General features: G+C 46.2%; 1 protein-coding gene across 1 annotated transcript in view; it reads right to left on the minus strand.

Annotated features, from left to right (window-relative positions):
• lyst (lysosomal trafficking regulator) overlaps positions 1 to 27557 on the minus strand; it is a 282509-nt gene that overhangs the window by 35538 nt on the left and 219414 nt on the right. The window contains 12 exon segments of the mRNA XM_052497067.1: positions 2737 to 2967; positions 3178 to 3395; positions 9129 to 9269; positions 11366 to 11522; positions 11637 to 11703; positions 11835 to 12079; positions 14223 to 14375; positions 14450 to 14505; positions 14647 to 14808; positions 16183 to 16328; positions 19785 to 19973; positions 20210 to 20286. Of these exon segments, the coding sequence (XP_052353027.1) occupies positions 2737 to 2967; positions 3178 to 3395; positions 9129 to 9269; positions 11366 to 11522; positions 11637 to 11703; positions 11835 to 12079; positions 14223 to 14375; positions 14450 to 14505; positions 14647 to 14808; positions 16183 to 16328; positions 19785 to 19973; positions 20210 to 20286 (1842 nt within the window).

Genomic DNA, 27557 nt, shown 5'->3' on the forward strand with positions numbered 1-27557 from the left:
CCTTGTCCAGGGGAACAGTGGGTTAACTGCCTTGTTCAGGGAACAGTGGGTTATTACTGCCTTGTTCAGGGGAACAGCGGGTTAACTGCCTTGTTCAGGGAACAGCGGGTTAACTGCCTTGTTCAGGGGAACAGTGGGTTAACTGCCTTGTTCAGGGGAACAGTGGGTTAACTGCCTTGTTCAGGGGAACAGTGGGTTAACTGGTCTAGGAACAGTGGGTTAACTGGTCTAGGAACAGTGGGTTAACTGGTCTAGGAACAGTGGGTTAACTGGTCTAGGAACAGTGGGTTAACTGGTCTAGGAACAGTGGGTTAACTGCCTTGTTCAGGGGAACAGTGGGTTAACTGCCTTGTCCAGGGGAACAGTGGGTTAACTGCCTTGTCCAGGGGAACAGTGGGTTAACTGCCTTGTTCAGGGGAACAGTGGGTTAACTGCCTTGTTCAGGGGAACAGTGGGTTAACTGCCTTGTTCAGGGGAACAGCGGGTTAACTGCCTTGTTCAGGGGAACAGTGGGTTAACTGGTCTAGGAACAGTGGGTTAACTGGTCTAGGAACAGTGGGTTAACTGCCTTGTTCAGGGGAACAGTGGGTTAACTGCCTTGTTCAGGGGAACAGTGGGTTAACTGCCTTGTTCAGGGAACAGTGGGTTAACTGCCTTGTTCAGGGGAACAGTGGGTTAACTGCCTTGTTCAGGGGAACAGTGGGTTAACTGGTCTAGGAACAGTGGGTTAACTGCCTTGTTCAGGGGAACAGCGGGTTAACTGCCTTGTTCAGGGGAACAGTGGGTTAACTGCCTTGTTCAGGGGAACAGTGGGTTAACTGCCTTGTTCAGGGGAACAGTGGGTTAACTGGTCTAGGAACAGTGGGTTAACTGCCTTGTTCAGGGGAACAGTGGGTTAACTGCCTTGTTCAGGGGAACAGCGGGTTAACTGCCTTGTTCAGGGGAACAGCGGGTTATTACTGCCTTGTTCAGGGGAACAGTGGGTTAACTGGTCTAGGAACAGTGGGTTAACTGCCTTGTTCAGGGGAACAGCGGGTTAACTGGTCTAGGAACAGTGGGTTAACTGCCTTGTTCAGGGGAACAGTGGGTTAACTGGTCTAGGAACAGTGGGTTAACTGCCTTGTTCAGGGAAACAGCGGGTTAACTGGTCTAGGAACAGTGGGTTAACTGCCTTGTTCAGGGGAACAATGGGTTAACTGCCTTGTTCAGGGGAACAGCGGGTTAACTGCCTTGTTCAGGGGAACAGCGGGTTATTACTGCCTTGTTCAGGGGAACAGTGGGTTAACTGGTCTAGGAACAGTGGGTTAACTGCCTTGTTCAGGGGAACAGCGGGTTAACTGGTCTAGGAACAGTGGGTTAACTGCCTTGTTCAGGGGAACAGTGGGTTAACTGGTCTAGGAACAGTGGGTTAACTGCCTTGTTCAGGGGAACAGTGGGTTAACTGCCTTGTTCAGGGGAACAGTGGGTTAACTGCCTTGTTCAGGGGAACAGTGGGTTAACTGCCTTGTTCAGGGGAACAGCGGGTTAACTGCCTTGTTCAGGGGAACAGTGGGTTAACTGCCTTGTTCAGGGGAACAGTGGGTTAACTGCCTTGTTCAGGGGAACAGTGGGTTAACTGCCTTGTTCAGGGAACAGCGGGTTAACTGCCTTGTTCAGGGGAACAGTGGGTTAACTGCCTTGTTCAGGGAACAGCGGGTTAACTGGTCTAGGAACAGTGGGTTAACTGCCTTGTTCAGGGGAACAGTGGGTTAACTGGTCTAGGAACAGTGGGTTAACTGCCTTGTTCAGGGGAACAGTGGGTTAACTGCCTTGTTCAGGGGAACAGTGGGTTAACTGCCTTGTTCAGGGGAACAGTGGGTTAACTGCCTTGTTCAGGGGAACAGCGGGTTAACTGCCTTGTTCAGGGGAACAGTGGGTTAACTGCCTTGTTCAGGGGAACAGTGGGTTAACTGCCTTGTTCAGGGGAACAGTGGGTTAACTGCCTTGTTCAGGGGAACAGCGGGTTAACTGCCTTGTTCAGGGGAACAGCGGGTTAACTGCCTTGTTCAGGGGAACAGTGGGTTAACTGCCTTGTTCAGGGGAACAGTGGGTTAACTGCCTTGTTCAGGGGAACAGTGGGTTAACTGCCTTGTTCAGGGGAACAGTGGGTTAACTGCCTTGTCCAGGGGAACAGCGGGTTAACTGCCTTGTTCAGGGGCAGAACGACAGATTTGTACCTTGTCAGCTGTGGGATTCGATCCAGCAACCTTTTGATTACTGGCCCAACGCTCTAACCACAAGGCTACCTGCCGCCCCTCCCCTCTAACCACTAGGCTACCTGCCGCCCCTCCCCTCTAACCACTAGGCTACCTGCCGCCCCTCCCCTCTAACCACTAGGCTACCTGCCGCCCCTCCCCTCTAACCACTAGGCTACCTGCCGCCCCTCCCCTCTAACCACTAGGCTACCTGCCGCCCCTCCCCTCTAACCACTAGGCTACCTGCCGTCCCTCCCCTCTAACCACTAGGCTACCAGCCGCCCCTCCCTTCTAACCACTAGGCTACCTGCCGCACCCCCATAACTCTCCAGTTTGAACTTTGACCTATCGGGTAGACTATGGGAAGATCTCAATTGCATACTCCTTGCGTCCTCTCTCCTTGTCTCCTTCTCAAAACCCATTGGATGACCCTGGCCTCTCTGAAGGCCAGCTGCACCAGGAGGCCGTAACACCTGACCCTAACCTCTGACCTTTAACCTACCGGGTAAACTATATCTTTGACCTGTTCCCTGGTCTCTCTGAAGGCCAGCTGCACCAGGAGGCCCATGGCAGCGGGAAGCTCTCCCTCCATAATGAGTCTGGGTCCAGCTCTGCTGATGTGGGATGCAGAGAACAGCTGTCTGGGCGTCTGTCCGTACGTCTTGATCATGGTCTCCAAAGCACGCCGCTGCACCGGGTCCTCCACTGACGACACGTCCATACCGAAATATGTCTACGGACGAGGGGAGACAAATCAACTTGACAAACAGTTCAAATACAAGCTGATGTCTCTTCTTGTCCAAGGTCATGCTCACACACGAAAACGTTTTGCAACGGTAAACCAAAAACACAATGTTCATTTTTTTGTGGTCCAAATCCAGGCCCTCTCTGTTCCCTTCCGTTTGGTGGGATATATATGGCCCAGGTATAAACCGCTACTCACAGCAGGGTGGAATACGTTGATGGCATGTACAGCTGCCTTTCCTTTCTGTTTCAAGCCAAACACCAGGTCAATCCACTGACAAAGGGTCTGAGAGACCTGGTCTGACTCCAGGGCCTGGCGGTGGATCAGGATGAAGAGGCGAGGGTCGTTCCGTGCCCAGGGTGGCAGGTTGACGTGGTTCACACGCTCACTGTTTTGACGCACACCAAAGTCAAAACCTGGAGGAAGACAGAGGACACATTGGAAAGAGGAAAGGAGGTCTACTGTAAAAAAACATTCCTTACTGCTAATATGGGCGTCTACTGTAAAACATTCCTTACTGCTAATATGGGCGTCTACTGTAAAACATTCCTTACTGCTAATATGTAAAACATTCCGTCTAAAACACTGCTAATATGGGCGTCTACCGTAAAACAAAACATTCTGTAAAACATTCCTTACTGCTAATATGGGCGTCTACTGTAAAACATTCCTTATGGGCGTCTACCGTAAAACACTGTCTACTGTAAAACATTCCTTACTGCTAATATGGGCGTCTACTGTAAAACATTCCTTACTGCTAATATGGGCGTCTACCGTAAAACATTCCTTACTGCTAATATGGGCGTCTACCGTAAAACATTCCTTACTGCTAATATGGGCGTCTACCGTAAAACATTCCTTACTGCTAATATGGGCGTCTACTGTAAAACATTCCTTACTGCTAATATGGGCGTCTACTGTAAAACATTCCTTACTGCTAATATGGGCGTCTACCGTAAAACATTCCTTACTGCTAATATGGGCGTCTACTGTAAAACATTCCTTACTGCTAATATGTGACCAACCGGCTCGATTCGGTCTTATGTAGCAAAATTTGAATGTTTTTAAATTTTTTTTACATTGGATAAAAGTAGAGATTCGGAGCTACTTCAACTTGTAGCTTGTAAAATGGCCTTTGAAATGTTTTTGTTCCTACTCGAGAGCTTTTCTTTGTCTACACCCAGTCAGCATCGTTCACGCCCTCTTAAACTTTAGCTTGTCCTTGTTCATGCCGGCAGGGAAGAGCTACAACTTCCTAATCATAGCCTCAATTTTGTACCGCACATTGAACATAGTTGCGGAGTCCCTGTAATCCTCGATTCACATCATTCAGGCGAGACAAAGAGCCTTGGTGCCAACGAGTGTGCATACCCCAGTTTGGGAATACCTTTACTAAACAACCAAAGATTGTGGATCAAATCAAATGGAATTTGTCCCATGCTCGGAATACAACCTTAGTGAAATGCTTATTTTACAAACCCTTAACCAACAACGCAGTTCAATAAATAGAGTTAAAAGATTTACTAAATAAACAAAAGTGAAAAGAAAATAAATAAAAGTTACACAAGAAAATGACATAACAATAACGAGGCTATATACAGAGGGTACCAGAGGCAATGTCCTGGGGGTAGAGGTTAGACGAGGTAATTTGTAAAGTGCCTGTGCATAGATAATAAACAGCAGTGTAAAAACAAAGGGAGGGTGGGGTCAATGTAAACGGTCCGGGTGGCCATTTTGATTCGTTGTTCGGCAGTCTTATGGCTTTGGGGAAGAATCTGTTAAGGAGCCTTTTGTACCTCGACTTCACGCTCCGGCACTGCTTGCTGTGCGGTAGCAGAGAGAACAGACTATGACTTGGGTGACTGGAGTCTTTGACCATTTTCAGATCTTTCCTCTGACACCGTCTAGTATATATCCTACATGGCAGGAGGCTTGGCCCCAGTGATGTACTGGGCCGTATGCACTACCCTCTGTAGCGCCTTACGGTTGGATGCCGAGGAGTTGCCATACCAGGCTGTGATGCAACCGGTCAGGATGTTCTCGATGGTGCAGCTGTAGAACTTTGAGGATTTAAAAAAATAAATAAATTTGACCTTAATTTAACTAGGCAAGTCAGTTAAGAACACATTCTTATTTTCAATGACGGCCTAGGAACAGTGGGTTAACTGCCTGTTCAGGGGCAGAACGACAGATTTGTACCTTGTCAGCTCGGGGGTTTGAGCTCGCAACCTTCCGGTTACTAGTCCAACGCTCTAACCACTAGGCTACGCTGCCGCCGCCCCCTGGGAACCCAGGCCAATTTCTTTTCAGTCTCCTGAGGGGGAAAACGTGTTGTTGTGCCCTCTTCATGACTGTCGTGGTGTGTTCGGACCATGATAGATCATTGGTGACGTGGACCCAAAGGAACTTGGAACTCTCAACCTGCTCCACTTCAGCCCCATCGATGTTAATGGGGGCCTGTTCGGCCCTCCTTTTCCTATAGTCCACAATCAGCTCCTTTGTCTTGCTCACATTGAGGTTATTGTCCTGGCACCACACAGCCAGTTCTCTGACCTCCTCCCTATAGGCCGTCTCATTGTTGTCAGCGATCAGGCCTACCACTGTTGTGTCATCAGCAAACTTAATGATGGAGTTGGAGTCGTGCTTGGCCACGCAGTTGTGGGTGAACAGGGAGTACAGGAGGGGACTAAGCACACACCCCTGAGGGGCCCCAGTGTTAAGGATCAGCGTGGCAGACGTGCTGTTACCTACCCTTACCACCTGGGGGCGACCCGTCAGGAAGTCCAGGATCCAGGTTCAAAGGGAGGTGCTTAGTCCCAGGGTCCTTAGCTTAGTGAAGAGCTTTGAGGGTACTATGGTGTTGAACGCTGAGCTCTAGGAAATGAATAGCATTCTCACATAGGTGTTCCTTTTGTCCAGGTGGGAAAAGGCAGTGTGGAGCGTGATTGAGATTGTATCATTTGTGGATCTGTTGGGGCAAATTGGAGTGGGTCTAGGGTTTCTGGGATAATGGTGTTGACGTGAGCCATGACTAACCTTTCAAAGCACTTCATGGCTACCGACGTGAGTGCTACGGGTCGGTAAACATTTAAGCAGGTTACCTTCACTTTCTTGGGCACAGGGACTATGGTGGTCTGTCTGAAACATGTATGTATTAGAGACTCGGTCAGGGACAGGTTGAAAATGTCAGTTAAGATGTTCTGTGTACACGTCCTGGTAATCAGTCTTGCCCCGCGGCTTTGTGAATGTGGACCTGTTTAACCTCTCTTGGGTAGGGGGCAGTATTTACACTTCCGGATGAAAAGTGTGCCCAAAGTAAATTGCCTGTTACTCAAGCCCAGAACCTAGGATATGCATATAATGGTAGATTTGGATAGAAAACACTCTAAAGTTTCTAAAACTGTTAAAATAATGTCTGTGAATATAACAGAACTGATATGGCAGGCGAAACCCCGAGGACAAACCTTCCAGGGGAAAAAAGGTCTATTGAGGTCATAGGATTTTCCAATAGGTTTCTATGGGACTCCTTTATTATTAGGAACCTGGTTGCAGTTCCTATGGCTTCCACTAGATGTCCACCGTCTTTAGAAATTGTTCTATGTTTTTCTTTTGAGAAATGAAGAAGTAGTCCTATTCGTTGTAAGTGTCACTCCAGGTGGATTCTACTGTTTTGATGCGGGTGAACAGGAGCGCGCTCCACATTGTTTTTATTCGGTATTAGAAACAGTTTATTCAGTCTTAAATTTTATTGATTATTTACGTTTTAGGGTACCTGAGGTTGGATTAGGCACGTTGTTTGAAATGTTTGGACCAAGTTTACAGGTAACTTATTAGATACTATGCAGGCATGTTGGGCGAGTTAAAACTGGTGTATTTCGGAATCAAACGCGCCAAATAAATTGACATTTTTGGGACATAAAGGACATTATCGAACAAAAGGACCATTTGTGATGTTTCTGGGACATGGCTGGTGCTCTCATGCATGCTTCAGTGTTGCTTGCCACGAAGCGAGCACAGAAAGGCATTAAACTCATCTGCTCGCGGCTGAGTTTTTCTTTGTGGTCTAATAGTTTTCCACATCCGACGAGCGTCAGAGCCGATGTAGTATGATTACATCTTAGTCCACAACATCTTAGTGTATTGACGCTTTGCCTGTTCGATGGTTAATCTGTGGGCATAGAAGGATTTCCTATAAGCGTCCAGATTATTGTCCCACTCCTTGAAAGCGGCAGCTTTAGCCTTTAGCTCGGTGCAGATGTTGCCTGTAATCCATGGCTTCTGGTTGGGATATGTACGTACAGTCACTGTGGGAAATACATCGTCAATGTATTTATTGATGAAGCCGGTGACTGGTCTCTCCCCAATGCCATTGGAAGAATCCCGGAACAGATTCCAGTCTGTGCTAACAAAACCGACCTGTAGGTTAGCACCCGCGTCATCTGACCACTTCCGTATTGAGCGAGTCACTGGTACTTCCTGCTTTAGTTTTTGCTTGTAAGCAGGAATCAGGAGGATAGAATTATGGTTAGATTTGCCAAATGGAGTGTGAGGGAGAGCTTTGTGCGTCTGTGTGGAGAAAAGGAGGTCTAGAGCTTTGTGCATCTCTGTGTGGAGAAAAGGAGGTCTAGAGCTTTGTGCATCTCTGTGTGGAGAAAAGGTGATCTAGAGCTTTGTGCATCTCTGTGTGGAGAAAAGGTGATCTAGAGCTTTGTGCATCTCTGTGTGGAGAAAAGGTGATCTAGAGCTTTGTGCATCTCTGTGTGGAGTAAAGGTGATCGAGAGCTTTGTACATCTCTGTGTGGAGAAAAGGTGATCTAGAGCTTTGTGCATCTCTGTGTGGAGAAAAGGAGGTCTATAGTTTTTTCTCTCTGGTTCCACATTTTGACATGCTGGTAGAAATGAGGTAAAACAGATTTAAGTTTCCCTGCAATAAAGTCCCCGGCCACTAGGAGCACCGCTTCTGGATGAGCATTTTCTTGTTTGGTTATGACCTTACACAGCTCATTGAGTGGAGTCTTAGCGCCAGCATCGGTTTGTGGTGGTAAATAGACGGCTACAAATAATATAGATGAGAACTCCTCTCGGTAGATATGTGGTCTACAGCTTATCATGAGGTATTCTACCTCAGGCGAACAGAACCGCAATACTTCTTTAATATTAGACATTGACAAAGACACACCCCGTGTCATTGACAAAGACACACCCCGTGTCATTGACAAAGACACACCCCGTGTCATTGACAAAGACACACCCCGTGTCATTGACAAAGACACACCCCGCGTTATTGACAAAGACACACCCCCGCCCCTGACTGACGTAGCTGCTCTGTCCTGAGAAGCCAGCCAGATCAATATTATCTGTGTCGTCGTTAAGCCACGTCTCGGTGAAACATAAGATATTACAGATTTGAATGCCCCGTTGGTAGAATAGTCTTAATTGTAGATCGTACAGTTTGTTTTCCAATGATTCCAACTACCTACTCGACGGCAAATTCTTACAAGACACCCCGCCCCCCTTTTCTCTGTATTTTCTTCACGCTGATGACAGGGATTTGGGCCTTGTCTCGACAAAGGAGTATATCTTTCAAGGTCAGACTCATTAAAGAAAAAAATCGTTGTCCAGTTCGACGTGACTCTGTTCTGATGTCCAGAAGCTCTTTTCGGTCACAAGACACGGTAGCAGCAACATGGTCCTTCTGTAGCTCAGTTGGTAGAGCATGGCGCTTGTAACGCCAGGGTAGTGGGTTCGATTCCCAGGACCACCCATACGTAGAATGTATGCACACATGACTGTAAGTCGCTTTGGATAAAAGCGTCTGCTAAATGGCATATATTATTATTATTATTATATATAACATTATGTACAAAATAAGTTACAAACAATGTGGGGGAAAAACAACAACAAAAATAGCTCGGACCTCGTAAATGGCAGCCATCCCCTCCGGCACCATTATAGCTCGAACCTCGTAAATGGCAGCCATCCCCTCCGGCACCATTATAGCTCGGACCTCGTAAATGACAGCCATCCCCTCCGGCACCATTATCACATCGTCTTTCCCCCTCAGTTGACGAGGAACTCTGAGAGGTAATATAACTCTGGTAAACACTCTTTGTGTTACAGAGGTCTGTGTGTGTGGTCTATTATCCTACCCTCTCTGTTGACCAGGAACTCCGGGAGGTAAAAGAACTCTGGTATTAGCTCCTTGACGTCAGTCATGCTCTCGAATGAGGAGAGACGCCATGTTGTATTCATAGAGTGGAACGTCCGGTCAGGGATATCAAAGCTCTGGTCTGCAACACACACACACACACACACACACACACACACACACACACACACACACACACACTAATTAAACCTGTGTTCTGATGATACAGGACGAACACAGTGTCTTTATCTTGGTGAATGAGCAGGCTTCCTTTCATTGCCTTGTGAACCACCGCTTCTGAATTCAAATACACTTCTATCAACGAAGATGAGAGGCTTCGGAGGAAGAGCATTAGAAAGACAAGAGCAGAGTAAGAGAGAAACGGGATGAGAGGTAGAGAGGAAGAGATATGGAAGGGGAGAAGAGGGGGGAGTCGGAGAGGAGCAGGACGAGAGGTTGAGAGGAAGATGAGGGGGGAGTCAGAGAGGAGCAGGACGAGAGGTTGAGAGGAAGATAAATGGAAGGGGAGAAGAGGGGGGAGTCAGAGAGGAGCAGGACGAGAGGAAGATAAATGGAAGGGGAGAAGAGGGGGGAGTCAGAGAGGAGCAGGACGAGAGGAAGATAAATGGAAGAGGAGAAGAGGGGGGAGTCAGGATCATGCTAATAACACAACACAGATGGCAGTGATCAGGATCAGGATCATGGAAGATAAATGGAACACAGAAGCAGTGATCAGGATCATGCTAATAAGATAAATGGAACACAGATGGCAGTGATCAGGATCATGCTAAGGAAGATAACACAGATGGCAGTGATCAGGATCATGCTAAGGAAGATAACACAGATGGCAGTGATCAGGATCATGCTAATAAAGATAAAGATGGCAGGGAGTCAGAGGATCATGCTAATAACACAACACAGATGGCAGTGATCAGGATCATGCTAATAACAAACACAGATGGCAGTGATCAGGATCATGCTAATAACACAACACAGATGGCAGTGATCAGAGGTTGAGATCATGCTAATAACACAACACAGATGGCAGTGAGCAGCCTTAGAGGATCATGGAAATAAATGGAACACAGATGGGAGTGATCAGGATCATGCTAATAAGGAAGACACAGATGGCAGGGTGAGTCAGGATCAGGATCAAGATAAATGGAAGACAACACAGATCAGCAGTGATCAGGATCATGCTAATAACACAACACAGATGGCAGTGATCAGGATCAGGATCATGCTAATAACACAACACAGATCGCAGTGATCAGGATCATGCTAATAACACAACACAGATGGCAGTGATCAGGATCATGCTAATAACACAACACAGATGGCAGTGATCAGGATCATGCTAATAACACAACACAGATGGCAGTGATCAGGATCATGCTAATAACACAACACAGATGGCAGTGATCAGGATCATGCTAATAACACAACACAGATGGCAGTGATCAGGATCATGCTAATAACACAACACAGATGGCAGTGATCAGCCTCGGGATCATGCTAATAACACAACACAGATGGCAGTGATCAGGATCATGCTAATAACACAACACAGATGGCAGTGATCAGGATCATGCTAATAACACAACACAGATGGCCGTGATCAGGATCATGCTAATAACACAACACAGATGGCAGTGATCAGGATCATGCTAATAACACAACACAGATGGCAGTGATCAGGATCATGCTAATAACACAACACAGATGGCCGTGATCAGGATCATGCTAATAACACAACACAGATGGCCGTGATCAGGATCATGCTAATAACACAACACAGATGGCCGTGATCAGGATCATGCTAATAACACACAACACAGATGGCAGTGATCAGGATCATGCTAATAACACACAACACAGATGGCAGTGATCAGGATCATGCTAATATCACAACACAGATGGCAGTGATCAGGATCATGCTAATAACACAACACAGATGGCAGTGATCAGGATCATGCTAATAACACAACACAGATGGCAGTGATCAGGATCATGCTAATAACACAACACAGATGGCAGTGATCAGGATCATGCTAATAACACAACACAGATGGCAGTGATCAGGATCATGCTAATAACACAACACAGATGGCAGTGATCAGGATCATGCTAATAACACAACACAGATGGCCGGGATCTTTCATACGCTGCTGAATGAAAATGGCTATTCCTAAAAGAAGAGAGCAACATCAGAAGTACACATCTGTGTGGGTGTCTTACCCTGGTAGGCCAGGAACATCTTTGTGAATGGAGGCATGCGAACCAGGAAGTGTAGTACAGTGCCGGAGTTGGAGTAGTGAGATCCGTAATGGTACGGCTGGACAGGAGGCATGGGGTCGTCATCGTGCGCTCCCTTACGATACTCCTCCTCGAGATACTGGAAAGAGGTAGAAACTGCAGTTTATGCGACGTGTGTAATGAATACATTTGAAAAACTGACCTCGTATCCAAGAGAAGCAGTAACACAGTAAGGCTGCATTGAGCTGTGCACCTTATAATTGTCCACATAGCGATCCTCCTTCTCTTTAGACTGGACTGCTATGGGCTTGTTCAGGTTCCTGAAAACAGTCCAAAAAGAGAGAATGAAAAGGTCAAACGTCCTGTTCTCCGTTTTTCTTTTGGTCCAATTAACACGGTCGGTTGGTTATAACACTGACCCGTAGCTAACCGTGTTAGTACTACAACTGACCTGTAGATGGAGCTGTCCCCCAGGTCCAGTGTCTCTGAGATGTAGTCCTTCAGTATGAAGGGGAAGACTGGGTACTGCATCAGGTCGTTGAAGCTCCGCCCAGAGTGTTTGTTGAGGTGCGTCAAGTACTCAAAGTTACTGATCTGCCCCGAGCCCCACAGGTGTGTTAACGCCGTGGTGTTACCATACTCCAGGAGGTTGGGGAGGTCGGAGGTCAGGATGTTGTGGTACACGTCATCACGGAACTACGGAAATGTAAAATCTAGTTTTATTGCATGTGAAATACTCAAGCCATCACTTTTTAGCTAGCTGCAGCTATGCTAGCTGATACAATGACTTTCCACTAGCATTGCTACATGCTACAAAATGCCAGCCAGGGTGTGGAAGGGTAGCAGGAGACCCTGTGCTCTTCAGTCTACCCTACCTTGGTGGTGTGGAAGGGTAGCAGGAGACCCTGTGCTCTTTAGTCCACCCTACCTTGGTGGTGTGGAAGGGTAGCAGGAGACCCTGTGCTCTTTAGTCCACCCTACCTTGGTGGTGTGGAAGGGTAGCAGGAGACCCTGTGCTCTTTAGTCTACCCTACCTTGGTGGTGTGGAAGGGTAGCAGGAGACCCTGTGCTCTTTAGTCTACCCTACCTTGGTGGTGTGGAAGGGTAGCAGGAGACCCTGTGCTCTTTAGTCCACCCTACCTTGGTGGTGTGGAAGGCCAGCAGGAGACCCTGTGCTCTTTAGTCCACCCTACCTTGGTGGTGTGGAAGGGTAGCAGGAGACCCTGTGCTCTTTAGTCTACCCTACCTTGGTGGTGTGGAAGGGTAGCAGGAGACCCTGTGCTCTTTAGTCCACCCTACCTTGGTGGTGTGGAAGGCCAGCAGGAGACCCTGTGCTCTTTAGTCCACCCTACCTTGGTGGTGTGGAAGGCCAGCAGGAGACCCTGTGCTCTTTAGTCCACCCTACCTTGGTGGTGTGGAAGGCCAGCAGGAGACCCTGTGCTCTTTAGTCTACCCTACCTTGGTGGTGTGGAAGGCCAGCAGGAGACCCTGTGCTCTTTAGTCCACCCTACCTTGGTGGTGTGGAAGGGTAGCAGGAGACCCTGTGCTCTTTAGTCCACCCTACCTTGGTGGTGTGGAAGGCCAGCAGGAGACCCTGTGCTCTTTAGTCCACCCTACCTTGGTGGTGTGGAAGGCCAGCAGGAGACCCTGTGCTCTTTAGTCCACCCTACCTTGGTGGTGTGGAAGGCCAGCAGGAGACCCTGTGCTCTTTAGTCCACCCTACCTTGGTGGTGTGGAAGGCCAGCAGGAGACCCTGTGCTCTTTATAGTCTACCCTACCTTGGTGGTGTGGAAGGCCAGCAGGAGACCCTGTGCTCTTTTAGTCACCCTACCTTGGTGGTGTGGAAGGCCAGCAGGAGACCCTGTGCTCTTTTAGTCCACCCTACCTTGGTGGTGTGGAAGGCCAGCAGGAGACCCTGTGCTCTTTAGTCCACCCTACCTTGGTGGTGTGGAAGGCCAGCAGGAGACCCTGTGCTCTTTAGTCCACCCTACCTTGGTGGTGTGGAAGGCCAGCAGGAGACCCTGTGCTCTTTAGTCCACCCTACCTTGGTGGTGTGGAAGGCCAGCAGGAGACCCTGTGCTCTTTAGTCCACCCTACCTTGGTGGTGTGGAAGGCCAGCAGGAGACCCTGTGCTCTTTAGTCCACCCTACCTTGGTGGTGTGGAAGGGTAGCAGGAGACCCTGTGCTCTTTAGTCCACCCTACCTTGGTGGTGTGGAAGGGTAGCAGGAGACCCTGTGCTCTTTAGTCTACCCTACCTTGGTGGTGTGGAAGGCCAGCAGGAGACCCTGTGCTCTTTAGTCCACCCTACCTTGGTGGTGTGGAAGGCCAGCAGGAGACCCTGTGCTCTTTAGTCCACCCTACCTTGGTGGTGTGGAAGGCCAGCAGGAGACCCTGTGCTCTTTAGTCCACCCTACCTTGGTGGTGTGGAAGGCCAGCAGGAGACCCTGTGCTCTTTAGTCCACCCTACCTTGGTGGTGTGGAAGGCCAGCAGGAGACCCTGTGCTCTTTAGTCCACCCTACCTTGGTGGTGTGGAAGGCCAGCAGGAGACCCTGTGCTCTTTAGTCTACCCTACCTTGGTGGTGTGGAAGGCCAGCAGGAGACCCTGTGCTCTTTAGTCCACCCTACCTTGGTGGTGTGGAAGGCCAGCAGGAGACCCTGTGCTCTTTAGTCTACCCTACCTTGGTGGTGTGGAAGGGTAGCAGGAGACCCTGTGCTCTTTAGTCCACCCTACCTTGGTGGTGTGGAAGGGTAGCAGGAGACCCTGTGCTCTTTAGTCTACCCTACCTTGGTGGTGTGGAAGGCCAGCAGGAGACCCTGTGCTCTTTAGTCCACCCTACCTTGGTGGTGTGGAAGGCCAGCAGGAGAGTCCGTCCGTTGGTGAGGAAGATCTCTACAGCGTTGTCTCTGAGCTGCCACCACCTCTTATGGACCTCCTTAATCTCCTCATAGGTCCAGGAGAATGACGCTGCCTCCGTCTCCCCGTGGACACTCTGTCACAACACACACAGTGAGCAACAACATCACTATCTCTGTTCTGAATGTACAGGTGTAGAGAGAGGGTTACCTGGTTGTCATGGGCGTCAGCTGCGTTATCCTCCACAAAGTACATCCCAGACTTCCCTGTGAGGGGTCAAAAGGTCACTGTGTGAGTAAGAGTACACATCAGGAAATAGAGCCTTAGGCAGCCTGAATGGGACCTTGTCCAGAACAAACTCACTGGACAATAAAGCTAGGAGGTGGTGTGTGTGTGTGGTCCCTTACCCAGCAGCAGCTCCCCAGAGGTCTCTCTAGAGGGAGCAACACTGATGCAGCGTCTGGTGAATCTGATTGGTTCGCTGGTGGCCTTGTCTTTCACCGTGGAGGAGAAGGAGGAGTGGGTCTTATCCTCAAACAGGAAGGACAGTGGAGCCCGCGCTGCTGGGTCTGAAAGGTCAGACAGACGGGGTCAGACAGACAGAGAGGGTCAGACAGACGGGGTCAGACAGGGTCAGGCAGACGGGGTCAGGCAGGCGGGGTCAGGCAGGCGGGGAGGGTCAGTCATACAGGGTCAGACAGGATCAGACAGGGTCAGGCAGACGGGGTCAGTCAGACAGGGTCAGACAGGGTCAGGCAGACGGGGTCAGGCAGACGGGGTCAGGCAGACGGGGTCAAGCAGACGGGGTCAGGCAGACGGGGTCAGGCAGACGGGATTCATAGCGGGTTTCCAGATAGTGCTCTCAAAAGCGAAAATGAAGGAAAACATGAAAAGCTCTTTTTTTGCAGCTGATAGGGGTGAGGGTTAGGGGTTATGGGTGAGGGTTAGGGGTTATGGGTGAGGGGTTATGGGTGAGGGTTAGGGGTTAGGGGTTATGGGTGAGGGTTAGGGGTTATGGGTGAGGGTTAGGGGTTATGGGTGAGGGTTAGGGGTGAGGGGTTATGGGTGAGGGTTAGGGGTTATGGGTGAGGGTTAGGGGTTATGGGTGAGGGGTTATGGGTGAGGGGTTATGGGTGAGGGGTTATGGGTGAGGGTTAGGGGTGAGGGTTATGGGTGAGGGTTAGGGGTTATGGGTGAGGGTTATGGGGGGTTATGGGAGGGAGGGGTTATGGGTGAGGGTTAGGGGTGAGGGTTAGGGGTTATGGGTGAGGGAGGGGTTATGGGTGGGTGAGGGTTAGGGGTGAGGTGTTATGGGTGAGGGTTATGGGTGAGGGGTTATGGGTGAGGGGTTATGGGTGAGGGGTTATGGGTGAGGGGTTATGGGTGAGGGGTTATGGGTGAGGGGTTATGGGTGAGGGGTTATGGGTGAGGGTTATGGGTGAGGGGTTGAGGGTTAGGGTTATGGGTGGGTGAGGGGTTATGGGTGAGGGGTTATGGGTGAGGGGTTATGGGTGAGGGGTTATGGGTGAGGGTTAGGGGTTATGGGTGGGTTAGGGGTTATGGGTGAGGGTTAGGGGTGAGGGTTATGGGTGAGGGGTTATGGGTGAGGGTTAGGGGTTATGGGTGAGGGTTAGGGGTTATGGGTGAGGGTTAGGGGTTATGGGTGAGGGTTAGGGGTTATGGGTGAGGGTTAGGGGTTATGGGTGAGGGTTAGGGGGTGAGGGGGGTTATGGGTGAGGGTTAGGGGTTATGGGTGAGGGAGGGTTGAGGGGGGTTATGGGTGAGGGTTAGGGGTTATGGGTGAGGGTTAGGGGTGAGGGTTAGGGGTTATGGGTGAGGGTTAGGGGTTATGGGTGAGGGTTAGGGGTTATGGGTGAGGGTTAGGTGTGAGGGTTAGGGGTGAGGGGTTAGGGGTTATGGGTGAGGGGTTAGGGTCACAGTACCGTCTAGCTTGCGTCGGTCTTTGAGCAGGTACTTGTTGGGGATGGTGAGGTAACACCTCTGCAGCCGTCTTCTCTCCCTGTTGGGTCCCTCTGTAGGGTCCAGCTGCCAGGAGGTCGGGTACGAATTCTGGTCATACCACACAGCACTGAAATACACAGGAAATAGCATTAGCAACAAGTCTGGTCATACCACACAGCACTGAAATACACAGGAAATAGCATTAGCAACAAGTCTGGTCATACCACACAGCACTGAAATACACAGGAAATAGCATTAGCAACAAGTCTGGTCATACCACACAGCACTGAAATACACAGGAAATAGCATTAGCAACAAGTCTGGTCATACCACACAGCACTGAAATACACAGGAAATAGCATTAGCAACAAGTCTGGTCATACCACACAGCACTGAAATACACAGGAAATAGCATTAGCAACAAGTCTGGTCATACCACACAGCACTGAAATACACAGGAAATAGCATTAGCAACAAGTCTGGTCATACCACACAGCACTGAAATACACAGGAAATAGTATTAGCAACAAGTCTGGTCATACATATATTATAAACTGGTTCCCAACATTATAAACTGGTTCCCAACATTATAAACTGGTTCCCAACATTATTAGAACAGTAAACAAGTAATTATATTATAAACTGGTTCCCAACATTATTAGAACAGTAAACAAGTCATTCTATTATAAACTGGTTACCAACATTATTAGAACAGTAAACAAGTCATTCTATTATAAACTGGTTACCAACATTATTAGAACAGTAAACAAGTCATTCTATTATAAACTGGTTCCCAACATTATTAGAACAGTAAACAAGTCATTCTATTATACAACTGGTTACACAGGAAATAGCATTATTAGAACAGTAAACAAGTCATTCTATTATAAACTGGTTACCAACATTATTAGAACAAGTAAACACAGTCATTCTATTATAAACTGGTTCCCAACATTATTAGAACAGTAAACAAGTCATTCTATTATAAACTGGTTACCAACATTATAAACTGGTTATCAACATTATTAGAACAGTAAACAAGTCATTCTATTATAAACTGGTTACCAACATTATAAACTGGTTCCCAGCATTATAAACTGGTTCCCAGCATTATAAACTGGTTACCAACATGATAAACTAGTTACCAACATGATAAACTAGTTACCAACATGATAAACTGGTTACCAACATGATAAACTGGTTACCAACATGATAAACTGGTTACCAACATGATAAACTGGTTACCAACATGATTAGAACAGTAAACAAGTCATTATATTATAAACTGGTTATCAACATTATAAACTGGTTCCCAACATTATTAGAACAGTAAACAAGTCATTATATTATAAACTGGTTCCCAACAGACTGGTTCCCAACATTATAAACATTATAAACTGGTTCCCAACATTACTAGAACAGTAAACAAGTCATTCTATTATAAACTGGTTCCCAACATTATTAGAACAGTAAACAAGTCATTCTATTATAAACTGGTTACCAACATTATAAACTGGTTATCAACATTATTAGAACAGTAAACAAGGAAATTCTATTATAAACTGGTTACCAACATTATAAACTGGTTCCCAGCATTATAAACCGGTTCCCAGCATTATAAACTGGTTACCAACATGATAAACTAGTTACCAACATGATAAACTGGTTACCAACATGATAAACTGGTTACCAACATGATAAACTGGTTACCAACATTATAAACTGGTTACCAACATTATTAGAACAGTAAACAAGTCATTATATTATAAACTGGTTACCAACATTATAAACTGGTTCCCAACATTATTAGAACAGTAAACAAGTCATTATATTATAAACTGGTTCCCAACAGACTGGTTCCCAACATTATAAACATTATAAACTGGTTCCCAACATTATTAGAACAGTAAACAAGTCATTATATTATAAACTGGTTACCAACATTATAAACTGGTTACCAACATTATAAACTGATTCCCAGCATTATAAACTGGTTACCAACATGATAAACTGGTTACCAACATGATAAACTGGTTACCAACATGATAAACTGGTTACCAACATTATAAACTGGTTACCAACATGATAAACTGGTTACCAACATGATAAACTGGTTACCAACATTATAAACTGGTTACCAACATGATTAGAACAGTAAACAAGTCATTATATTATAAACTGGTTATCAACATTATAAACTGGTTCCCAACATTATTAGAACAGTAAACAAGTCATTATATTATAAACTGGTTCCCAACAGACTGGTTCCCAACATTATAAACATTATAAACTGGTTCCCAACATTATTAGAACAGTAAACAAGTCATTCTATTATAAACTGGTTACCAACATTATTAGAACAGTAAACAAGTCATTCTATTATAAACTGGTTCCCAACATTATTAGAACAGTAAACAAGTCATTATATTATAAACTGGTTACCAACATTATAAACTGGTTACCAACATTATAAACTGATTCCCAGCATTATAAACTGGTTACCAACATGATAAACTGGTTACCAACATGATAAACTGGTTACCAACATGATAAACTGGTTACCAACATTATAAACTGGTTACCAACATGATTAGAACAGTAAACAAGTCATTATATTATAAACTGGTTACCAACATTATAAACTAGTTACCAACATTATAAACTGGTTACCAACATTATTAGAACAGTAAACAAGTCATTATATTATAAACTGGTTACCAACATTATAAACTGGTTACCAACATTATTAGAACAGTAAACAAGTAATTCTATTATAAACTGGTTACCAACATTATAAACTGGTTACCAACATTATTAGAACAGTAAACAAGTCATTCTATTATAAACTGGTTACCAACATTATTAGAACAGTAAACAAGTCATTATATTATAAACTGGTTACCAACATTATAAACTGGTTACCAACATTATTAGAACAGTAAACAAGTAATTCTATTATAAACTGGTTACCAACATTATAACCCTAACTCTATGTGGGAGACTCCCAGTACTCACCAGTCCTGTGTGAGTTGTTCAGTGTAACCCCCCCCCCCCCTCCCAGTCCTGTGTGAGTTGTTCAGTGTAACCCCCCCCAGTACTCCCAGTCCTGTGTGAGTTGTTCAGTGTAACCCCCCCCCCCTCCCAGTCCTGTGTGAGTTGTTCAGTGTAACCCCCCCCCAGTACTCACCAGTCCTGTGTGAGTTGTTCAGTGTAACCCCCCCCCCTCCCCAGTACTCACCAGTCCTGTGTGAGTTGTTCAGTGTAACCCCCCTCCCCCTCACCAGTCCTGTGTGAGTTGTTCAGTGTAACCCCCCCCCCTCCCAGTCCTGTGTGAGTTGTTCAGTGTACCCCCTCCCAGTCCTGTGTGAGTTGCTCAGTGTAACCCCCTCCCCAGTACTCCCAGTCCTGTGTGAGTTGTTCAGTGTAACCCCCCCCCCCCCCAGTACTCACCAGTCCTGTGTGAGTTGTTCAGTGTAACCCCCCCCCCCTCCCAGTCGTGTGTGAGTTGCTCAGTGTAACACCCCCCCCCAGTGCTCACCGGTCGTGTGTGAGTTGTTCAGTGTAACCCCCCCCCAGTACTCACCGGTCGTGTGTGAGTTGCTGCACCAGTTCCTGCCAGTGTCTTGAGGCGCTGAGGTCTATCTTGTAGAGTCCTCTGATGTGCTGGATCACCTTCTTCCTCTCCATACCCTGTCTCAGAGACACATTCTGGGTGATGTCGGCTGCGATCTTAGAGATGTCCTTGGACTTGCCGTCCAGACGCTGGATCAGACTGGAGAAAGGAGACAGACGGACAATACATTGTCAGCTGGAATCCTTGCCTCTGTTCTTGGTTTCTGAATTCCTCTCAAAGTACATCGGAGCTGAGGATCTATTCCAATGTCCCTCCCTCTGACCTCCTCCTCCAATGAGCTTTGAGAGAAATGGAGGGAACCAGTATGGGGAAAGTAAGGATTTGACTGGTGGTAAGACACGGCTCTGGAGTCTAATGAACCAATCATGCTTCACCTTTTCTGTGTGTTGGAAATTTTCTTCTCCCAGGCCAGTTTACTGCTCTTCTCGTCCGCCTCGTATTTCAGCTGTTCCTGTGAGATGAAACAGGGCATGAATGAGACTGAGATGAAACGGGACAGGGCTGGGACCTGTGAGATGAAACGATCAGAGATGTTATAGGGTTAGGGTAAGGTCAGAGATGTTATAGGGTTAGGGTAAGGTCAGAGATGTTATAGGGTTAGGGTAAGGTCAGAGATGTTATAGGGTTAGGGTAAGGTCAGAGATGTTATAGGGTTAGGGTAAGGTCAGAGATGTTATAGGGTTAGGGTAAGGTCAGAGATGTTATAGGGTTAGGGTAAGGTCAGAGATGTTATAGGGTTAGGGTAAGGTCAGAGATGTTATAGGGTAAGGTCAGAGATGTTATAGGGTAGGGTAAGGTCAGAGATGTTATAGGGTATGTTAAGGTCAGAGATGTTAGAGGGTAGGGTCAGAGATGTTATAGGGTTAGGGTAAGGTCAGAGATGTTATAGGGTTAGGGTAAAGGCAGAGATGTTATAGGGTTAGGGTAAGGTCAGATATGTTATAGGGTAAGGTCAGATATGTTATAGGGTTAGGGTAAGGTCAGAGATGTTATAGGGTAAGGTCAGATATGTTACAGGGTTAGGGTAAAGTCAGAGAAGTTATAGGGTTAGGGTAAGGTCAGAGATGTTATAGGGTAAGGGTAAAGGCAGAGATGTTACAGGGTTAGGGTAAGGTCAGAGATGTTATAGGGTAAGGTCAGAGATGTTATAGGGTAAGGTCAGAGATGTTACAGGGATAGGGTAAAGTCAGAGAAGTTATAGGGTTAGGGTAAGGTCAGAGATGTTACAGGGTTAGGGTAAAGTCAAAGATGTTATAGGGTTAGGGTAAGGTCAGAGATGTTTTAGGGTAAGGTCAGAGATGTTATAGGGTAAGGTCAGAGATGTTACAGGGTTAGGGTAAGGTCAGAGATGTTATAGGGTTAGGGTAAGGTCAGAGATGTTATAGGGTTAGGGTAAGGTCAGAGATGTTATAGGGTTAGGGTAAGGTCAGAGATGTTATAGGGTTAGGGTAAGGTCAGAGATGTTATAGGGTTAGGGTAAGGTCAGAGATGTTATAGGGTTAGGGTAAGGTCAGAGATGTTACAGGGTTAGGGTAAGGTCAGAGATGTTATAGGGTTAGGTCAAAGATGTTATAGGGTAAGGTCAGAGATGTTATAGGGTTAGGGTAAGGTCAGAGATGTTATAGGGTAAGGTCAGAGATGTTATAGGGTAAGGTCAGAGATGTTATAGGGTAAGGTCAGAGATGTTATAGGGTAAGGTCAGAGATGTTATAGGGTAAGGTCAGAGATGTTATAGGGTAAGGTCAGAGATGTTATAGGGTAAGGTCAGAGATGTTATAGGGTAGGGTAAAAAAAACACCTGTTCTGAGGAACGCCCCCAGAACAGCCTCAATTCTTTGGAGCGTTCCACAGGGATACTGGCCCATGTTGACTAATGCTTCCCACAGTTGTGTCCAGTTGGCTGGATGTCCTTTGAGTGGTGGACCATTCTTGATACACACAGGAAACTGTTGAACCCTAATCCATTCTTGATACACACAGGAAACTGTTGAACCCTAATCCATTATTGAACCACAGGAAACTGTTGAACCCTAATCCATTCTTGAACCACAGGAAACTGTTGAAACCTAATCCATTCTTGAACCACAGGAAACTGTTGAACCCTAATCCATTCTTGAACCACAGGAAACTGTTGAACCCTAATCCATTCTTGAACCACAGGAAACTGTTGAACCCTAATCCATTATTGAACCACAGGAAACTGTTGAACCCTAATCCATTCTTGAACCACAGGAAACTGTTGAACCCTAATCCATTATTGAACCACATAGGAAACCGTTCGACCCTAATCCATTCTTGAACCACCTAGGAAACCGTTGAACCCTAATCCATTCTTGAACCACCTAGGAAACCGTTGAACCCTAATCCATTCTTGAACCACCTAGGAAACTGTTGAACCCTAATCCATTCTTGAACCACAGGAAACTGTTGAACCCTAATCCATTCTTGAACCACAGGAAACTGTTGAACCCTAATCCATTCTTGAACCACAGGAAACTGTTGAACCCTAATCCATTATTGAACCACATAGGAAACCGTTCGACCCTAATCCATTCTTGAACCACCTAGGAAACCGTTGAACCCTAATCCATTCTTGAACCACCTAGGAAACCGTTGAACCCTAATCCATTCTTGAACCACAGGAAACTGTTGAACCCTAATCCATTCTTGAACCACAGGAAACTGTTGAACCCTAATCCATTCTTGAACCACAGGAAACTGTTGAAACCTAATCCATTCTTGAACCACAGGAAAATGTTGAACCCTAATCCATTCTTGAACCCTAATCCATTCTTGAACCACAGGAAACTGTTGAAACCTAATCAATTCTTGAACCACCTAGGAAACTGTTGAAACCTAATCCATTCTTGAACCACAGGAAACTGTTGAACCCTAATCCATTCTTGAACCACAGGAAACTGTTGAAACCTAATCCATTCTTGAACCACCTAGGAAACTGTTGAAACCTAATCCATTCTTGAACCACAGGAAACTGTTGAACCCTAATCCATTCTTGAACCACAGGAAACTGTTGAACCACAGGAAACTGTTGAACCCTCATCCATTCTTGAACCACCTAGGAAACCGTTGAACCCTAATCCATTCTTGAACCACAGGAAACTGTTGAACCCTAATCCATTCTTGAACCACAGGAAACTGTTGAACCCTAATCCATTCTTGAACCACCTAGGAAACTGTTGAAACCTAATCCATTCTTGAACCACAGGAAACTGTTGAACCCTAATCCATTCTTGAACCACAGGAAACTGTTGAACCCTAATCCATTCTTGAACCACAGGAAACTGTTGAACCCTAATCCATTCTTGAACCACAGGAAACTGTTGAACCCTAATCCATTCTTGAACCACAGGAAACTGTTGAACCCTAATCCATTCTTGAACCACAGGAAACTGTTGAACCCTAATCCATTCTTGAACCACAGGAAACTGTTGAACCCTAATCCATTCTTGAACCACAGGAAACGGCTGAACCCTAATCCATTCTTGAACCACAGGAAACGGCTGAACCCTAATCCATTCTTGAACCACAGGAAACTGTTGAACCCTAATCCATTCTTGAACCACAGGAAACTGTTGAACCCTAATCCATTCTTGAACCACAGGAAACTGTTGAACCCTAACCCAACTCAATATTAGGAAGACATTCCTAATGTTTTGTAAACTCTGTGTAGGTCCATTATAATTGATATGTACTTTTTATCCAATTTTAGACTTTCTAGAGTGGCTTGGTGGTCTCTGTTATACATAAACACCACAATTTCATTTTTTTTACTGAGTTACAGTTCATATAAGGAAATCAGTCAATTGAAATAAGTTCATTAGGCCCTAATCTATGGATTTCACACGACTGGGAATACAGATATGCATCTGTTGGTCACAGATACCGTAAATGAAAAAAGGTAGGGGCGTGGATCAGAAAACCAGTCAGTATCTGGTGTGACCAGATCCTCATGCAGCGAGACATCTCCTTCACATAGAGTTGATCAGGCTGTTGATTGTCGTCTGTGGAATGTTGTTCCACTCCTCTTCAATGGTTGTGTGAAACTGCTGGATATTGGCAGGAACTGGAACACATCGATCCAGAGCATCCCAAACATGCTCAATGGGCGACATGTCTGGTGAGTACGCAGGTCATGGCAGAACTGGGACATGCTGTCATACACATCGATCCAGAGCATCCCAAACATGCTCAATGGGCGACATGTCTGGTGAGTACGCAGGTCATGGCAGAACTGGGACATGCTGTCATACACATCGACCCAGAGCATCCCAAACATGCTCAATGGGCGACATGTCTGGTGAGTACGCAGGTCATGGAAGTGTGTCCTTCTGTAACTCAGTTGGTAGAGCATGGCGCTTGTAACGCCAGGGTAGTGGGTTCGATTCCCGGGACCACCCATACGTAGAATGTATGCACACATGACTGTAAGTCGCTTTGGATAAAAGCGTCTGCTAAATGGCATATATTATTATTATTATTATTATATATTAAGAACTGGGCCACTTTCAGCTTCCAGGAATTGTGAACAGATCCTTGCGACATGGCGTTGTGCATTATCATTCTGAAACAGGAGGTGATGGTAGAGGATGAATGGCTCGACAATGGGCCTCAGGATCTCGTCATGGTATCTCTGAGCATTCAAATTGCCATTGACAAATTTCAATTGTGTTCGTAGTCTGTAGCTTATGCCTGCCTACACCATAACATTTATGGGATCTTTTATTTCAGCTCATGAAACATGGGACCAACACTTTACATGTTTCAGTATATAAATGAATCGGCAAGTCTCAAATAGCCCACTGTCCCTATTAATAGCCGAGCAATGGCATACATTTCAGCAAGTAAACACCTGTTTCAGATAAACGCCTGGTCTAAATGATTTGTTACCATGAATTACCATGAATTGTTTACAAGGTTTAATGTTTGACTTGTTACATTAAATAATTCAGGAATGACAAAAAAAATTACGACAATTTTTAGCGACAGCAAGGAACTGCTAGCCATTGGCTGCTAACAGCTAAGAACTGCTAGTCATTGGCTGCTAACAGTTGAGAACTGCTAGCTAACTGGCAAATAAATAAATATAAGCCTGGTAAGCACGAAAACAGTCAACTTTGGGAGTACAGACCCCCAGCAATTAAGTGATCGCCCTCAAGTGGCGAAAGTAAGAACTGATGAAAATACAGAAAAAGAGGAGTATAATTATTCAGTCAAAGAAAAGTTGTTTATGTTTTTGAGGCATACTAAGACAAAATAAACGTGACACAGTGAGTAAATGATAACACAGTGCAGGAAATGAATGGTGGAGTTAAACAATTAACTATGTAAACTATGTTGTGTACATTAAGGAAATAGAAGCCCGTCTCTAAATAGAAGCCCGTCTCTAAATAGAAGCCCGTCTCTAATAGAAGCCCGTCTCTAATAGAAGCCCGGCTCTAATAGAAGCCCGGCTCTAATAGAAGCCCGTCTCTAATAGAAGCCCGTCTCTAAATAGAAGCCCGTCTCTAAATAGAAGCCCGTCTCTAATAGAAGCCCGTCTCTAATAGAAGCCCGTCTCTAAATAGAAGCCCGTCTCTAATAGAAGCCCGTCTCTAATAGAAGCCCGTCTCTAAATAGAAGCCCGTCTCTAAATAGAAGCCCGTCTCTAATAGAAGCCCGTCTCTAACTAGAAGCCCGTCTCTAATAGAAGCCCGTCTCTAAATAGAAGCCCGTCTCTAAATAGAAGCCCGTCTCTAATAGAAGCCCGTCTCTAATAGAAGCCCGTCTCTAATAGAAGCCCGTCTCTAAATAGAAGCCCGTCTCTAATAGAAGCCCGTCTCTAATAGAAGCCCGTCTCTAATAGAAGCCCGTCTCTAAATAGAAGCCCGTCTCTAATAGAAGCCCGTCTCTAATAGAAGCCCGTCTCTAAATAGAAGCCCGTCTCTAATAGAAGCCCGTCTCTAAATAGAAGCCCGTCTCTAATAGAAGCCCGTCTCTAAATAGAAGCCCGTCTCTAAATAGAAGCCCGTCTCTAAATAGAAGCCCGTCTCTAATAGAAGCCCGTCTCTAATAGAAGCCCGGCTCTAATAGAAGCCCGGCTCTAATAGAAGCCCGTCTCTAAATAGAAGCCCGTCTCTAAATAGAAGCCCGTCTCTAAATAGAAGCCCGTCTCTAAATAGAAGCCCGTCTCTAAATAGAAGCCCCGTCTCTAAATAGAAGCCCGTCTCTAAATAGAAGCCCGTCTCTAAATAGAAGCCCGTCTCTAAATAGAAGCCCGTCTCTAAATAGAAGCCCGTCTCTAAATAGAAGCCCGTCTCTAATAGAAGCCCGTCTCTAAATAGAAGCCCGTCTCTAAATAGAAGCCCGTCTCTAAATAGAAGCCCGTCTCTAAATAGAAGCCCGTCTCTAATAGAAGCCCGTCTCTAAATAGAAGCCCGTCTCTAAATAGAAGCCCGTCTCTAAATAGAAGCCCGTCTCTAAATAGAAGCCCGTCTCTAAATAGAAGCCCGTCTCTAAATAGAAGCCCGTCTCTAAATAGAAGCCCGTCTCTAAATAGAAGCCCGTCTCTAAATAGAAGCCCGTCTCTAAATAGAAGCCCGTCTCTAAATAGAAGCCCGTCTCTAATAGAAGCCCGTCTCTAAATAGAAGCCCGTCTCTAAATAGAAGCCCGTCTCTAAATAGAAGCCCGTCTCTAAATAGAAGCCCGTCTCTAATAAAGCCCGTCTCTTAATAGAAGCCCGTCTCTAAATAGAAGCCCGTCTCTAAATAGAAGCCCGTCTCTAATAGAAGCCCGTCTCTAATAGAAGCCCGTCTCTAATAGAAGCCCGTCTCTAATAGAAGCCCGGCTCTAAATAGAAGCCCGGCTCTAAATAGAAGCCCGGCTCTAAATAGAAGCCCGGCTCTAAATAGAAGCCCGGCTCTAATAGAAGCCCGGCTCTAATAGAAGCCCGGCTCTAATAGAAGCCCGGCTCTAATAGAAGCCCGGCTCTAAATAGAAGCCCGTCTCTAAATAGAAGCCCGGCTCTAAATAGAAGCCCGGCTCTAATAGAAGCCCGGCTCTAATAGAAGCCCGGCTCTAAATAGAAGCCCGGCTCTAAATAGAAGCCCGTCTCTAAATAGAAGCCCGTCTCTAAATAGAAGCCCGTCTCTAATAGAAGCCCGTCTCTAAATAGAAGCCCGTCTCTAAATAGAAGCCCGTCTCTAAATAGAAGCCCGTCTCTAAATAGAAGCCCGTCTCTAAATAGAAGCCCGTCTCTAAATAGAAGCCCGTCTCTAAACAGAAGCCCGTCTCTAAACAGAAGCCCGTCTCTAAATAGAAGCCCGTCTCTAAATAGAAGCCCGTCTCTAAATAGAAGCCCGTCTCTAAATAGAAGCCCGTCTCTAATAGAAGCCCGTCTCTAAATAGAAGCCCGTCTCTAATAGAAGCCCGTCTCTAAACAGAAGCCCGTCTCTAAATAGAAGCCCGTCTCTAAATAGAAGCCTGTCTCTAAATAGAAGCCCGTCTCTAAATAGAAGCCCGTCTCTAAATAGAAGCCCCTCTCTAAATAGAAGCCTGTCTCTAATAGAAGCCTGTCTCTAATAGAAGCCCGTCTCTAAATAGAAGCCCGTCTCTAAATAGAAGCCCGTCTCTAAATAGAAGCCCGTCTCTAATAGAAGCCTGTCTCTAATAGAAGCCCGTCTCTAAATAGAAGCCCGTCTCTAAATAGAAGCCCGTCTCTAAAT

This window comes from Oncorhynchus keta, chromosome 3 (assembly GCF_023373465.1).
Source record: "Oncorhynchus keta strain PuntledgeMale-10-30-2019 chromosome 3, Oket_V2, whole genome shotgun sequence".
In the NCBI taxonomy this organism is placed as follows: Eukaryota; Metazoa; Chordata; class Actinopteri; order Salmoniformes; family Salmonidae; genus Oncorhynchus; species Oncorhynchus keta.